A 16,933-nucleotide genomic window follows, 5' to 3' on the forward strand; every position below is an offset into this window, starting at 1 on the left:
TTATTAGGACCTTCGACTGCACATATTCAGTCCCCTTACTGTATGCCCTTTCTTTTGATTTATGCCTCCATCCGGCCCCCTATGGTTGGGAAATCTCCCTTTTTGTTCCTCCAACCTTTCCCACAACAAAGAATACAGTTGCTAATCGAATCCCAGTGTAATATTCTAATTCTGCCTTATAAGATCCTCTTAATGTTCCTTTATGCACCACGATTATTTCTGATCCAGCTACAGAACTCCCATATGACTTTAACCTAGAACTCTATAGTTGGTGAGATTGGGATTTTTAAACTACCATCTCGCATAAAAAGTGTCTTTTAATATTTACTGATGTATTCTGATGAAACCTTTTGCAGAGTCATTGCTGAAATTTGCCAAAACATTTCTAAATTTCTGCAAATGCCTCGTCTCCCTCCCCCGACACCACCACATCTCTTGAGTACATGTAATTAGGTTTGTCTGCCCTGTTCAAAAGCAACCAAACCATGACAGAACTAAATTGATTATATTCCAAGTAGCACACAGAAGGGTACTGGAAACCTTTAGCCAAAATTGTTACCACAAGGAAGACCCCTGAGGAATAAGTGGAACAAAGGGTGCGAGGACCACTTTAACCTGAAGCTGTAGTTGCCCAATGGGTCGGTTCATAAAGTGTAGCCCTATAGTCTCTAAAGTAGACAACAGCACTATCCTATCCACTCCAGAACTTCAACATTAAATTCTGCATCTGTTAAAAGGTAATGGTCTTGCAAACGCAACTCATTATTCTTGGTTAACTTCACCATAGATGGTATAGTAGTTACAGTCAAAGGTTATGAATGAATGCCTTCTCAGTCCGAGAAGACTAGAGCATCATACCCCCATCAATTTGCTCACGTGCCAGTATAGTCTTACATGTTGTGTCGCCATTGCGAATACAGTATATTTTCTGGACAATTTCTTGTGTTGCATTACTTCAGACTAAAACATTCTGACTTTGGTCTTGGCGTAACACTTCTGAATTGCATTAATCTATCTGGACTTCAAAATTTCAATGGAAAAACTACTCCTAACAATAAAGATCTACACTCTTGCGATGCAGACTTACTAGCCAAGAGCTCATTCTCAGTGATTAATTCCTTTCACAAGCAGTACAAGTATGTGATGGGTAGAATATAAGCCGATCCGCTAAATCGTGATCTAGAGGTCATGAGCCAACCCATTGCTCTCTGAAGCATCAGCCTAAAAAACACGTTGCTAAGTTTCAGAATGCCGTTATACAGGTGTAGTTGGGCCACCTTAAGCAACCTAAAAAGTTATCTGCTCTTGCTTCAATAGATATTATTTCTTCTGCTTCATAGAAACGTGAAAGAAGTTGCGAATTAATTGTGGTTACATATTTGACAAAAAACAAAACAGTGGGTTTACTTTCAAGGCTTAGTAGATGGCTACTCTTGAGACTGGCAGTTTTTTGGGATCCATGTCAAGTCATTTAGAATAATTGACCATATTAGGTCTTTTAATATAGCACTTTATTCCTGTTTCCACTCACTTTGAAATGCTGAAATAGCAGCAGTTATTACCTAGTTGAATGATTCACAATTTAAGACCTTATCAAAAGCTCTTTCTTTCTGGTTTGGCTGTTGCTTATTTTCATATTTATTTTAAAACCTTGCGCACATGATCTTGAAATGTGTAAAGAAAAGAAGAGTAAAGCATAATACACATTAGAGGAGACAACCTCAAAACGGATTTAGCATGACTGAAAATACTGAGTCCATATACCTCTGAAATAGATCTGGGACATTGCATCAACCAAATGCAATACTCACAATAGCCAAACAGGGTTCAAAAGGTGCCCTTTCATTCATCACATAATCTTATGCGCAAAAGGAGACAGCTGCACTGCGTCCCCACCGAAGCTGGATTATGAGAAAAAAAGATTGTACCATGATAGACTCTAGTATTTAACCAATCTGTGGTGGCGGTGTTTCAGTTATACTATTTTAAAACCTTCTTATCAGTACAAGAGTATAGTATACATGTAAATTCATTTTTTGAAAAAAAAAATAGCAGAGCACCAAATGATTTTGATAATTCAATTTTGTGAATTTCCCTACGATTAGACATTGAGTTTATTTTTTCATTCAGACAAGCTATGCATGCACCCCAATAGACTCGCATCGCCTTGTGGGACTTGATTGTACGATATTACTACTGATGAGGATAAAAGGAGTATGTCAATAGATTGCTGAAAACTTGAAGGTGCCCTTGGCATCTGTTCAAAATGGATGACTCATTAGCAATTACAGAATAAGCTTGTATAACCTTAGCTGAGATTGCAAGTTTGTCACATTTAAATTAAAAAGAAAAGAAAAAAGAGATACATTACCCTGTTTCTGGACAGGCAATTAGTGTCACAAAGGAGCTCATGCCAACTGAACAGAAAGTCCAATTTACTTAAAGATTATGCTTGCGCTAAGGAATTCCAAATATCAAAGGAAAATTAGAGAACAGCAAACCGAACCAAACCTTCGTTCCAAAAAGCCTTCTGCTGGCCTTGTTTGTTTAATGTTCAGTCTACTGCATTGTGCTGTCTGGCATCGGAAAACACCTGACGACCTATGCCATGTTTGGTCCTTCCATCCCAAAGCTCCAGATGTCTGCCAAACAACTACTTCATGGCATTGACCGTCAAACGTAGTAACCTAAGAATTTCTAATGGCACTGTCCCTGTAGTATTTGTGCAGTTTTGCTGATTAATTGGAAAAGTAGACCATGAACACAAGCCCCTCTTTCTCACAAGGGACTGGCATTTGTGTTTAACGGATTTATGGGATGTTCTGGACAATCCTTAATAACTCGTCCGTATTCCCTACAATAAAGGCATAAACCCGGCAGTCACCAGCATCCACATTCCTCTTCAGAAAAAGAACGGTACAATCAGATCTATGGAGTGGGTGAAATCAAAAGCCTGTCTGGTAGTAAAGGGGCGCACAGGGTGCAAAAGACAATCTCTCAAATGTCTTCCTGTCTTTCATTCATGCTCTCCAGATATGTGGATGACTATTTGAAAACCCAGTTCTTTCAGTCCTTGAGAAGCAGAAGGGTGCATAACTTGGTCGACTATGTTTTCCTTCTTTAGCCCCCTATGAAATCTAGTAAACTAAATACTCCTTATTTCAGTAACCCGTTGTTTCAATCTCCTGATATAGGAAAGGAGATCCATTGACCCATGTTGTAATTCACACAATGCTCCTTTGCATAAGACTTCATGTCTGTTGAAGCATCACATGGAAAGTAACCAAAGCAGGATTTGTAGAAGCAACCAATGGCCTAGCGCAGGCTACAGATCGTCCTGCCCGATCCAAACTATAGTCCAAAGGTTTACTGGTTAGTAGAAAAATGGCAGAGCTAACAAGTTAATTTAACAAGACCGGCATCCAGTGATAAGCTCACTCTATATGTTTCACTGCTAACGTTACCCATTCTTCTTCTCGAAGAAGGTTCTGGTGAGGGATATTGCTTAAGTTTTATACTTTTATATTCTGGACTTGATCATTTGATCTGTGAACCTCTGTTGAAAGCTCCTGCAACTGGTCCACATTTAGAATATAATAACAATGGAAGCTGAAGCTGAACAATGAGTCTGTCGGGCAAGTCAAAGAATATGATTACTTAGGCATTAGATTCTCTGGAAATTGTAAGTGGTATGTGCAGGTCTCCAAAGCCCAACTCACATTGGCCAGATATAGCGGTGCTATTGTTAAATTTGCTCGTAGCTTTGGAAATGGGGCAGTGAAAGTGTCATTAGACGCTTATACCATTCAGGCAAGACAAGCGGCTCTGTATGGGGCCAAGTCTGAAGAGGCACAAATTGTAATCAACTTTCAATAACTGAAAATATATTTTTGAAGAATATATGAAACTTGCCCAGTAATGTTTCCAACTTCCCTGTGTTCTTAGAGGTGGACCTGGGTAGAATTGACTTTATGTGCAAATGGAAGCCTTTACTGTACTGTCATCACTCAGTCTAAGTATGATATGATAGGTTATTTATAACGCGTTTAATACCTAGAGGTTTCTAAGCACGGACCCGGGGATCGAACCTGTGTTGCTCCATGTCGTCTTGCTTCCAAGCTGAGAATGTTGCCGTTGAGCTATCCTCTGGAGACTACAGTCCAGAAAGCACAGGCTGGCCTTGGAGGATATACTCTCCCAGGGTGGTGACCGTTCACTAGTATGGCCGGCTCGCATCAAGGAGTTACTGTGTATTTTGGGATATAGCGAATGCTGGAGCCATCATACCACATCGACCCCAGACTCAAACTGCAACTGAATAACGCTTTACCCTTGCTTGAGGAACCCAAGGTGCAGGAAACTGGTGCAAGCACTGAGAGTCTAAGGAGATACTGTGATGTAAATCAATCTTCAGGTTATGAACAGTACCTGGATGTAGTGTCGCCCAAGTACAAGTGCTGCATCTTAAATTGCGCATGGGCTTTTTGCTTCTTGCAGAACTGCTTCACAAATGGAAAAAGTGAAGTCTCTAATAAATGTCCCTCTTGTAAGGACAGGATTGAGAATGTGATGCACTTTCTGCATAAATGCCCCAGCTTTCTAGATATAAGAAAAAGATATCTGAAGCCACTGTTCTGGTTGAGAGCCATTAGAACTACTCAGCAAGCACTCCCTCTTTGCTATAATTCGGAATATGAGCTGGCAATTAATTCCTAAACCAAGTATTTTACATGGGCATGGAAGCAAAGATTACGTTTAGTTAACTGATGTCTTAGTCCACTGTGTTTCTGCACTAATTATGTTCAATACTATGAATTGTATGTTTTATTTTAATTGCGTGTGCACCAGGTAGATTTATTTTTGTTAGTTAACAGTGCTTATACACCTTTTCACGTCATTGTTGCAATATACTTGGCATATAGATGGATTGGAAGGCTGAGGGAGTTGCAGCAGAAAAATTAAATGGTGGCCTGTTCTGCAGTAGACATTTTGACATGTATTTCAAGGACATGTATGTTCAAATACTATTTTTTTTCACTGTTGCATTGATTGTATCTATAGTTTGTATTGTAAAATATATGTTAACTCTGGGGCTAAGTGGATTATTTGTGAGTATCCAGCTTTAAATGTATTCACTGCTTTTAAAGCAGGGTTTTTGTGATGAAATAGTTGTTAATTGTATATACTGCTTGTATGGTCTGTGTACCGAAATAAAGCTATATCGACTCAAATAAGAAAGCACTTGGTGTTGCAAACTGTTGTGGGGTGGACTCTGAGGCTCGAATCCTGCTGTTTGTTTGGAGAGAAGGATGACCCCTTATTGTGTGCACTTTCTTCTATAGGATTTACACAAAATGGAGTTACGTTTCCACCAGAACAAGTATCCAACAAGGGAAAAAGATAAAGGCAGTGCTAAGATGGATTTACAAAATCAACCCTTGGGGGAAGGATTTTGGGAGGCCACCCCATTGATGGTAAACTGGGAAGTGTGAGAAACCTGAAGGGGTTTCACCCACTAGTCCCCGGGGCTCCGTCATCCTAGTGGCCAGGGCACGGCCATCGCTTTTGGATCCAGTTCCTGTCGATGGACCAGTGCGGGAGGATCACTTCAGTGAGGGGTCTTCTGGGAGTGGGACACTGGATGGCGAGACGCGGTATCCCCTTCCCTGTAACACCTTTACCCCATACTACAAAGACACCACTAGGACTGCATTATTATTATTTGATGGTCGTAGCTTGCTCCAATCGGTAGATTTAGGTTTAGATAGGCGTTTATCAAACCCTTTTTGAAGTTCAATTAACACCCTTGAACTATGGTCACTGGTGTCTCTTGCTGTTGATGCCATGCCTTCTTTACAGAAGACACTGAGAGGTTAGCCAAAATCCAATCAAGGTAGGTGAGCAAGCCATCCAGGCTTATTCACAGGAAAAGTGAGTGTGGTCTAGAGCTACACTGAGTACTGACAGAGCAATACTATGGTAATAACACCGGTGAGCCGGTTCGGTTTAGAATGGCCTGGGGCCCAAGCGCAGCCTTCACGATGGGCCTTGGTGCCGTTATCACCCGATCTGCGGTGCTGATAGCATTTATTTTATTTAAATGAAGGTTCATTGAAAGTAAATACTAACTTAAGATGGCTGCCGAGCAGACGTAAGGCAGGGCTCCATGCAGAGCCCCTCTTCCATTTCCATGGTGGCCCAGGATGGAGGCTGGAGTGGCAGTGCCAGTTGCCATAGGAATCTATGGAGGCAAAGGTGCTAAAAGAAAATCCTTCATAACGGGCAGTAAAAGCAGATTAACAAACTGTTTTGCGTTTCAAGCAGTTAAAAGGCAAGAAAAGTGTCAGTCTGGCAACCATGAGGAATATCGCAAATATTGCAGACTGGCACCAACGCATCACCTGCCAGTTTAATGGTACTCCAGAGCCAAGTGGCAGAAAGTGTCATAAAAAAAATCGCACCATGTTAGACCTGGTTTTCACTGTTATTCACAATAACCTGTTTGACATTCTTCAGTAGTTGCATGCAAATTGGTGTTGGCAAGCCATGTTGAGTGAACGCAAAGATAGTTTCTTCTTCTTTCTGTTTCTTTTATAGTAGCCAAATGTCTTCTAGGCCCAGCAGTGTTAAGAGGCACAGAAGTAAGTCAAGGACCCGTCACTACAGAAATTAATCGCTCCCAAACTCAATCCCTTAAGTTGCACAACACTAGAACATCAGCCTAAAACTGCCAAGGAGATCCTGACACCCACTGATAGCATGACGAACCATACGCTCCGAGCCATTCTGGTCTCAATGAATAGAATAGGCCTGTCTTTCCTCGAGCTACCAATGTGTCCCAATGGCCTGCACTTTAAAGCTGTCCACTCTGATCTTGTAAACCTGGTGGATTTTGACAGTGGCTCACAGACAGGAGGAAAGGGTTAATCAGAAGACAATGACCTGTTTGTTGCTTATCACCACCACCAATTTCTCATTTTAGCCCCTCTGTAGCGCACGCCTCCAATTGGAAGACAGTTCAAAATTAGCATTCTGCATGGTTTTGGAGAAAGGTGGGAAGTCTGTTTTCTTATGGTTGTTTTCTGGCATCACTATTGACCACTCAAAGGAAATTTGAACTTGTTGAGCTGTAATGTATTCAGTCCTCTTCATGCAACAAATGGAGCAAACGTTTTCCAGAAGTTCTAACTTTGTTTGATGCAGTTGGATACAGAAAATACACCATCACTATCCTGTAGAGTATTCATATCTGAGCTGTTGCCTTACTGTTTTGTTTCTCTTTTGCTGACATGCAGGGCTTCTGGAACAGTTTACACTGCCATGGATATCGCTACAGCACAGGAGGTAAGCTTGCCTTAAACATATTTAATTTCTCAGATGCACTTGTTTTCCTTTTAGCCCTGATAGTAATTGCGCACAGGCAGAAAGTGTGCATTGCACAACAGTGATTTTAAAGGAAGCACACTTTTTGATTGCCTTTACTTGGGATAGAGATGAGAATGTTGCATCATTTTGTTACATACTGCGTACGGTTATGCATATTAATGTGCTCATCAGCCCCTTAATGACTATAAAGACTGTACTTTAGCTGTTCAAATTACTCCCAGCATATACGTTCAGGGCATCCACACCCCTGCATCTACACTTCTACCCAGCATTGAAGAACGGAAGGGCTTTGTCAATGGACTGGTTTTTAATGTTCTTTTATAGCGTTCAGGTCTTTCTCTTGAACTGGCTTTTCTTATAAGCTACCAAATGGCGTTGTTCTTGACACAAAAAACCTGCTAACACAACTAGCGCATGATATGCCACACCATTTTGAGTACTGCAAGTCAACCTTTATTAATACCTTTCTTAAATAGAGGGAAGCTCCTTCAACATATAGTGTTAACAGCTGGCACGGAAGAGGAGGGGGAAGGCTTACGTGGCCTGTAGCAGCCCACTAGCCCAAGCCACCCAGGCAGTACGACTGTTACTAGCTAAGACCCATCCCCACACCATGACCATTAACGCAATTAGCAAACCAGCATCGCACTCATCTCACCAGCAAACCAGCATCTCACTTTGTTTAAAGGGCACACACACGGATGAACACCCACTGACCAAAGGGAAGCACACAAGGTGAAGATGACTATCCTAGAAATGCGAGAGGGTCTTTGGAGCGTGGCCCTTCTCACTTCCAAGTGGTGGCCCCAGGGAAAATGGAGTAGGCCTTGTAGAGTGGGAAGGACATGGCGGTAGTAAGTGCAGGGAGGAAGGGAGGGACCAGGAATGGGACAGAGGAAGCCGAGCAGGCATGTGAAGCTTGGAGGGGAGAGCAGTAGCTAGCTTTTTCGGAATGTGGGCATACATTCCTTAACCCGGCTCAACCTTTTAGGGAGGCTGTTGACTGGCTCACCTGTACTGGATATAATAGAACTTCTCCAGCATGGGGTCTGGCATGGATTCACATGCTCATGAATGTCGTCACGCCCGGAGTCCTCTGTAAAAAGAAAGTAGTCTTGCTTTAAAGTTTGAAAAACTGCCTTTCTCCCTTTAACCAATCACTGATGTCTGGGTCATACTGCACCCATCCAATCAAAACGTTCTCCCTAAGCCCCACCCCCAGTGGCCATCTTCATATTTTTACCACACACTTCAGTGCTGCGAGTCCTTTCAAGTTGCTCTTCGAGCAAATTATTCCTCTTTGAAACTTTTTCTATGGATAAATGGTTTGATTTTTGTCCAAACCTCTCGTTCGCTGACCCCTGTTCAGTGACGGCAGTGGGGATCTGTTGCTGGGGGAGATCGTTGGATGTTCGTTTTCCAGTTAAGAAGGCCTAGTTGAGGCCTACTTCGTTCCTCGCCATGTCAGAAGGCAAGAGGAGTCTGTACAAGCTCTGCGCCAGATGTGGCTTGAGGAACATCTACGTTGAAGACCGCACACAAAGTGCCTCTATTGTCTGTATCCTGACGAGGACGGATGCGAGATCTGCCGAGATTTCCCCGCCAAGGTGAAGCAGGAACGTTATTGCAGGTTGGTGGCATGGCTGAAAGAAGAAAGTGTGCCAGGCATGGCCTCTGGGTGCGCGCAGCCCCCCCCCCCCCAGGTCCGGATGGTCTTTGGAACTTTTTCCCGCGGAAGAGGTCGATCTGCAGAGGGTGTCCCTTGGCAGGATGTTCATAGAAAGGCTAAGTGCCATGCTGCTGATCCGACATGGGCTTCCGCTAGGGGTCCCAATTCGGAGCATGCGTGCTCCCCTTTTGACGTCCCCGTCCACAGTAAGCCTGCCGTTGGGTGGTATCATCGGAGAGACCGACACTCGCGTCCAAGCATAGCCCTTCATCGAAGGGTAGACCGAGGAAAAACACTTGCAAAGAGGGCGCTCCAAGGTCCTCCGCTATGCCTACATCCCAGTCCTCGCCAGCAGTGATGCCGTCAGGGCCTCACAAGCATAGGCCCCCGTTGGCAGAACCACCATCTACCACGACCAGGACCTCGTTGACGGCTGCAGCTCCAGCGACAAACCCGGTGGCGATCCGGGCGATGACTGTCTCCATTGTTGACAATGGCAACATCGACAACGAAATCTACACAGAGGGTTACACTGCCTCCCCAGCCCATGACTACTACCAGACTAACCAGTCTGTGAAGGCACCAGGCGTCTCTTCTTTCCCAAAGGAGACAGGAAGGTCAAAAGAGCTGTTGCCACCAACAGAGTTTCTCCCCAGACCTATGGTGGGGTCTAAAGGAGGTAGTAAGGGATCCTGTCATGTCAATTTATACCAGTTCTGATGAAGAATCATTACAAGAAGGCTCCTTCTCGGACCAGGGAGGGGACAACCCAATGGGTGAACTGATTTCCCCCCCTAGTTGTAGAGGACCGGCCATTGATCGCAGCAAGGCACAAAACCCTCCATCCGTGCCAGCCCTAGTGGCCCCCAACATGACCCTAGCAACGTGACTACACTGCACACTTTGGTATCAGAGATACGTCTCCCGCCCCAGTGGCTCCGGTGGGGAGGCCTCCACGCACAGCGCACCAAGACCACGGCAAAGACCCTGCCACGTGGATCCAAAGCCTATTCCAACACTGAGGCGGCCAACGCCACTCTCCACTCCAGCTGTACCAGTGGTGGATCCACTCCATATGGACACTGGAACGGTCATGGATGCAACCACTACAGAGACCGATGAGTTGGATGACTTTGTACCACCGGATGGAGAACCGCTGGGTGCCGACGATACCCCTCGCGTCCCAGGGCGTCACCACCGGATGAGGTGGGTTCCTTCCACTTCATGCTCCAAATGCATCTACCCTCTTCAAGCTAGAGCCGGAGAAAAGAAAAAGGGGGATTCCTTTATTAGCGACGTGCGTCATCCAGGAAGAGCGTAAAGTCCATTCCTTTGCTTGACGATGTTTTGGAAGAAGGCCTAGCTCTCATGAAGTCCCCATGCTCAACACCAGCCAAGAGGGACAGACTTAAAAAAACATATAGGGGGCCTGACTCTGCCTCTAGATGCCTCAGATCGCAGCCGTTCCCAGACTCTGTGGTTTCAGCCTCTGTCAGCAACTGGTCAGCAAACCCGTCTGCCTCATCCATGGTTCCCCCTGACCAAGTGGGGGAAGAAGCTGGATGCGATCGCTAAGCATACCATCTATACCGCTGCCTCAAAAGCGAAGGCGACCACTGCTCTGGCCACCCTATGACAGGGAGTTGTGGTTCAAGCTGGGCCGATCGTGAATTTCTTGCTTGATTACAAAAAGGCAGAGGCTTTAGACCTTTTTCTGGAGGGCAAGGTGGTGTTGGAGGATGTCGCAGACTTAGGTTTTCCCAAATTGGGAAACGGAGTGGCACTCTGATGCCAAGGTTGGCTGAAGGCCACACATTTCAGACCAGATGTACAATCCAAAGTGGTGGATATGCCCTTCAATGGGGATAACCTCTTCGGCAAGGTGGTGGATGAAACAGAGGCTATTAAAATGGACACTGAAACAGCTCGATCACTGGGGACCTTGCAACAGAGACCGTCTTAGTCCTTTCCTCTAGAGGGAAGTTCAGAAGATCATCTAAAGGCTATGTGTCTACTTTGTACCATCAACCCTCCCACTCCACCTCCCCGGAGATGTGCAGGGGCCAGGCACAGCATCCGCGTCGTCCATAAGCCAGGACGCAACGCCCAAGCAAGCCTGACCCGGCCCATGCCCCCCACTTTCGCACCCCAGTGGGAGGAACGTCTGATGCATTTCGTCAACGAGTGGAAGAACATCACCATCCACGAGTGCGTGCTGGACATACTTCATCAAGGGCACACCCTGGAATTAGAACACAGGTGCCTTCGCATTCCCCCTGTGGGAAAGAAGGTGCTGCACATGGCCCAGCTGCTACAAGAGGTGCGCAGACCATGTTAAGAAAAGGGGCAATAGAACACGTCCAGCCACGCCTCCGGTATCCAGAATGTACTCCAGATACTTTCTGGTCTGGAAGACGTCAGGGGGGTGGCATCCGATCCTAGACTTGCGATGCCACAACAAGTACCTAAAGTCCTAAACATTCAGGTTGGTCATTTTGCAGCAAGTACTCTGACAGCTGGAAGAAGGGGATTTCCTAGTGATGTTGGACCTAGAGGATGCCTACTTCCACATCCCCATACATCCAAAGCATTGGAAGTTCTTGCGCTTTTTGATTCTGGGATGTCACTATCGGTTCAAGGCTCTTCCCTTTGGCCTGAAATCAACGCCATGGCTATTTACAAAGTGCCTTGCCATGGTGGTAGCGCACCTGCACCTCAAGGGCAAACACATCTATCTGTACCTGGATGACTCTCATCCGGTCACCCTCTCAGGCCCTGGAGGTGCAGCACGCCAGGGAGACCATACGCCTTCTGATGTAGCTCGGATCCTCCAACTATCTGAGGTCCTGCGTGATGCCATTGCAGAACACTCTGTTTCTGGACGCCCACCAGAACACAGTGGCATCTCTGGCGTTTCCTTCGGAGGTGAGAGTGGCAGCCATGTGGGGGAAGCTACATTGCTTAGCTATGGCTTAATCCACAGCGGTTCGTTCCATCAAGTCGCTGTTGGGCATGATTTCGTCCTGCATTAACCTGAGTACATTTTGCAGGCTACAGATGAGAACCCTGCAGGAGTTTCTGGATGCCCTCAACCAAGACTTCAGACAAGTCGTTCAGTGGTGGGGAGTACGCAAGCACCTTACGCAGGGAGCCCAGTTTCAGGTTCCCCGGTACCAGGTTACGGTCACCATGGACGCCTCTCTGGACAGATGAGGGGCTCACACCGGACAGTCCCACGCCAGAAGCCTCTGACTTCCAGAGGAGCAAGCTTTGCACATCAATGTTCTGGAGCTGTGGACCGTGTTTTGGGCTCTCAAGTCGTTCTTACCTTTTTCTGCTGAACCTCACAGTTTGGCTCCTGCAGCCCTAGAGTTTGGGCATTATGACATTCCTCTAGAATGTAGGAAGGCCCTTGCCAAGGCCAAGAGCATCCTCTGCAAGCCTCCATCAAGGTGCATCTGGTGGCCGTTTCCCAGTACACGCGGTCACCGGTCAGGCCGTCGCTGTGGTCTCACTGACTTGTCAAGGAATTTCTGAAAGGCCTCTTTAGAACTTTTCCACCAGTGATGGCTTCTGCCCCGACTTGGGAGCTCAATGTTGTTCTTACTAACCATTGCCTCCTTTCGAACCATTGCATCAGGCCCCTCTGAAGTTTCTCTCCTGGAAGACTGCTGTCCTAGGGGCCATCACCTTCACCAGACTGGTCGGGGAGATTCAGGCTTTTTCCTGCAAACGCACATACATGTCCTTCGATGCTATGAGGATGGTGCTTAGGTCCCACCCCACCTTTATGCCAAAGGTTCCTTCTGAATTCCATCTCAACAAACCCTTTGTGTTTCCAGTCTTCTTTCCGAATCCTCCTTCACCCGCTGAAAGGTCTCTGCATGTGCTAGATGTTGCTCGTGTCTTTAAGTTCTATGTGGCACGCACAAAGGATTTTCGGAAGACGTCGCAACTCTTTATACATTTTGGATCTGTGAATCACGGGAAGGCCCTGTCTGAAGGCTTCCATGTCCAGGTGGCTCTCCGGTTGCATCATGCACTGTCATCGTCTTGCCAACAGACCTCTTCCAGGCCTGATGAGAGCCCATTCCATCAGAGCCCTCGCAGCAGCGACTGCATTTCTCTGTTGTTCCCCTGCTGGACATTTGCTGGGCTGCTACATGGAGGTCTACACACACCTTCACAAAATTCGACTGCGTTGACCGGGATTCCACGGAGGTGCCCAGAGTCGGCCAGGCGGTGCTAGGCAGCATGTTTGTTTGAGTTTAGTCTGTTCCAGGGACAAGTGGTTGTACTTCTGTTGAACCTTGCCACCTTCTGTGGTTATGTACTGCTTTGTATTCATATTCATGTGAATCTAAGCCAGACCCCATGCTGGGGAAGGAACCAGTTACTTCCCTGTAACTGCTGTTCCCCAGCATGGGTCTAGCATGGGTTCACATGAGAGCCCTCCCTCCTTCCCTGCTGTGTCTCTTCTGGATCATATTGTCACCCTGCATAAATCTGAAGATGGTCACCGGGCGTGTTGCTGAGGGAGACGGTTGTCACTGGATGGGTGCAGTATGACCCAGAAATCAGTGTTTGGTTATAGGGATAAAGGCTGTTTTTCAAGCTTTAAAGCAAGACTGCTTTCTTTTTACTGAGGATTCCCGGCCTGACGACAGGGAATATTCACGAGCATGTGAATCCATGCCATACCCATGCTGGAGGACAACAGTTACAGGTAAGTAATGTGTTCCATCTTTGGAGAGTTTTGAAAGAAGACCATGGGATTAGCTCTGTATTGAAGAGCCGCTGTAGGTCACTCATAATTATTACCTGTTACTGGTTACCCAAAACCGACATAAGATCACCAAGAGCTTCTGCACCCACGCAGTGGTGCAAGCCAGTTCCATTGATACCACACCTCATCCTCACCAAAGGGCTTATGAATTTCAAGTTTTTATTGCAGTTTTGTTTGCATTAGTAGGTTGCTGTAGTACATATGGCCAAGTGTTGCGAGTCTATTTCCACTGTGCCGTTATTTCTTGGCTATTTCACTTAATAGTCTGCAATGGCAGATAACTGGTGTCTGGTTAGGAAGTTGCATATCCTCACTTGTGCTGCGCAGCCTTTTGGGAGGGTGGTTAGCCGTTAGAAAGCATCCTTTGCCACTTCCAAAGAGAGATAACCATGTAGTAAGCGGTAGTGACCATATAATATGCCACAGCGAGCTTGAGTAAGATTAGGGCAGCTGTTTAGTTTAGTTTTTCCCTTATGCGCAGCATAGTGAATTTCGGGCCTCTGGTCTTTCCATACCCTTATTGACATCTGCAGAAAGTGTGCTGGGTTGGATATATTTCTGAAGTGAAAATGCTATTATCCTTTCAAGGATTTTTGCTTTAATCTAGTAGGCGTTCATCAACGATAATTGAGTCTTGTTGAGCTGCCTGTATCTTTGTTCAGATGAGGTGTGATCACTTCTAAAATCTCTTGATCCTGAGCAAACTCTCTGATTTTGATAGTTCTTTTAGGTAATGGTAACAGGGATGAAATTGTCATTTATGAAGCTGTCGGGGCAGGGATGTTTTTGTGCACAGGTCATTGTCATGTATTTGACAATACACATCTTTATATTGTGATGGTGGAAGATAGGCAAAAGGAAACCAGCTGCTGTATCGAGACCAAGTTGTCGTCTGAGGCTTCATCGGTTACCAATGTAAGGTTTTGTGACAGATGTTTAACGGCTCATCTGGCAGTTTTTGGGTTGGGCTAATCTTACCTGGTTCGGTTCAGTCACTTTGTTATAAATCTTTGGATACTGCTGCTCTTTCATTAATCAAGGTTGGTTTGGCCGAAGTTGCATGCCTTTCTACGTTTCCTAAGCTCCCTAGTTAACTTTTGGCAGTTTCATACATGCAACTGACTTCATTTAGATGTACGCCCTTTCCATTGCACTGTTTTTCCCTTTGATAATTGTTAATGAGAATTTTCATTTTAGTGCTCAATTCCTGCCACCTTAGAGACCCCCAGCACTTTTGGGTGTGCTTTACATTACAACAAAAGTATAACAGACAGCAGCAGCAATAGCAGAGAGTGTATACCTTCTTGGGTATCGATGAACCTTATGCAACAGCAATAGCACCATCAATATTAAATCCAGTTTATGGGACATCAAGAGGAATAGCAGGCCTTGGGCATTTAGTGTAATAGTCGTATCTTTTGCACTCATCTGAACAGACAATAGGTAACTATGAAATAGAGGCCGTATGTCTTTTGGTTTACAGTTCATTGGTTATAATGCAGACCGGCATTCCTCCATATCTGATTCCCATGTGACTGCTCTTAGCCACTGGGTGACAGTTGGAGAGATTGGACGGGGCCATAGCAATCAAAGACTGCTAGTAACATACATAAGCCCATCAGTTTGCAAAGACCCCATTGTATATGTTTGAGTTGATGAAACAAACAGTTGGCGGAGGTAGGGTCTAGCGTAATGTTCAATACAGTTGCCTTTGTATCACAAACCCCAGCCCAGATTTCTTCCAACCTTGGACACTTCCTTAGCATGTGAATATAGTTGGCTTCATTCATGTGGCATCTTTGGCATGAGGAGGGTGGAGTATGCAAAAAGTGGTGTAGCGGAACCAGTGCAGTACTTTAAATTGTATTAACCGAAACCTTGAGTTAAAGGATACTTTGCGTGTCTACCGCCACATGGACTTCCAGCCTTCATCCGTGATGTGTTCCCCCAAATCCCTTGACCAGGACTCTAAGCTTATCCAGGGGCTTGCCTCCTCGGTTTTGCAGTGCATCATACAGTCTAGCCAACACCCCACCCATGGATGTACCCATCATGATAGTGTCGAGTAGTGGTTCATCTGGTGGTTGTACCCGAACTGTATTCCATTTGTGCTTAATTGCGAGGCGAACCACAGCATATTGCAGCCACTGTAAGGACTACCTGCGCAGGGGCGTAACTAAGTCTCGACATTCCATGAAGGAGTCCATGTTGTGCACATTGCCCATCACCACGTATCCATCCATAGCCCATTGGCGCGCATCAACCTTATTTATCGTGGTAAATGATGGGGGGGGGGACAATTCCAGAGAGGCAAGCCTCTATGGTACGGTCTGGGGTTATTTGATATCTTCCATATTTTATCTCATGCTGGGTCGTTACAATTACTGGATCAGTATCTACACTTTCTTTATTGTATGGTGGTAATATAAGCGAGCGAACATCGTGGGTGCCTGCAGTGTGCCTTTCAACTTTTAAGTGAGGGTGTTGTGTGCCCGCGTAAAACCAGTTGGCAGCGTAATGTGCTTGCGCCGCCATCCAGTACCTCTCGAAATTAAGGGCGGCTAGGCCCCCTCTATCAAGTGGCCTAGCCAGTGTGTCCCATTTGAGCTGTACTGCGCTGGCATGCCACATGAAGCCATTAATTGCCTTTTCTAGTGCCTCAAAAAATGCATTTCCGGGCCATAGTGGTATATTAAGGAAGTAATATAGCAATTTAGGGAGTACAAGCATTTTAAAAAGCAAGACTCGACTCGCAATAGTGATTTGGAATTTCTGCCCAGGTACGCAATTTAGCTTGTAGTTGGAGCAAGGTTTCGGGTGTACATGGAGGTCTTGTATCATGTAACGCTTATTCCTAAGTATTTTATTTGTACCGGAGACCAATCAAACCCCATTTGGACTGCAGGGGGCTTGGTTGACTGAGTTAACGGGAATAGTTTGGATTTAGTGCAATTGATTCAGAGTCTGGACATAGTTCCGAAATTAAGCACATTGCGCATAATTGGTGGCAGATGTCTATCGGGGTCACGTACAAATAATGCATCATCTGCGTATAGTGAAATGATTTCAGATTCTCCCGTTAGTCTGATGCC

At 45.5% G+C, this 16,933-nt stretch overlaps 1 protein-coding gene across 3 annotated transcripts in view; it reads left to right on the top strand.

Annotated features, from left to right (window-relative positions):
* Nucleotides 1-16,933, top strand: part of PAK1 (p21 (RAC1) activated kinase 1) — a 724,626-nt gene that overhangs the window by 548,537 nt on the left and 159,156 nt on the right. For all 3 annotated transcript variants that reach the window (XM_069639982.1, XM_069639985.1, XM_069639983.1), the window contains exon 10: nt 7,296-7,344. In XM_069639982.1, coding sequence (XP_069496083.1) covers nt 7,296-7,344 — 49 coding nt within the window. The remainder of the gene's footprint in view (nt 1-7,295; nt 7,345-16,933) is intronic.

Source organism: Ambystoma mexicanum, chromosome 7q (genome assembly GCF_040938575.1).
Source record: "Ambystoma mexicanum isolate Mex_15411 chromosome 7q, UKY_AmexF1_1, whole genome shotgun sequence".
Taxonomy (NCBI): Eukaryota; Metazoa; Chordata; class Amphibia; order Caudata; family Ambystomatidae; genus Ambystoma; species Ambystoma mexicanum.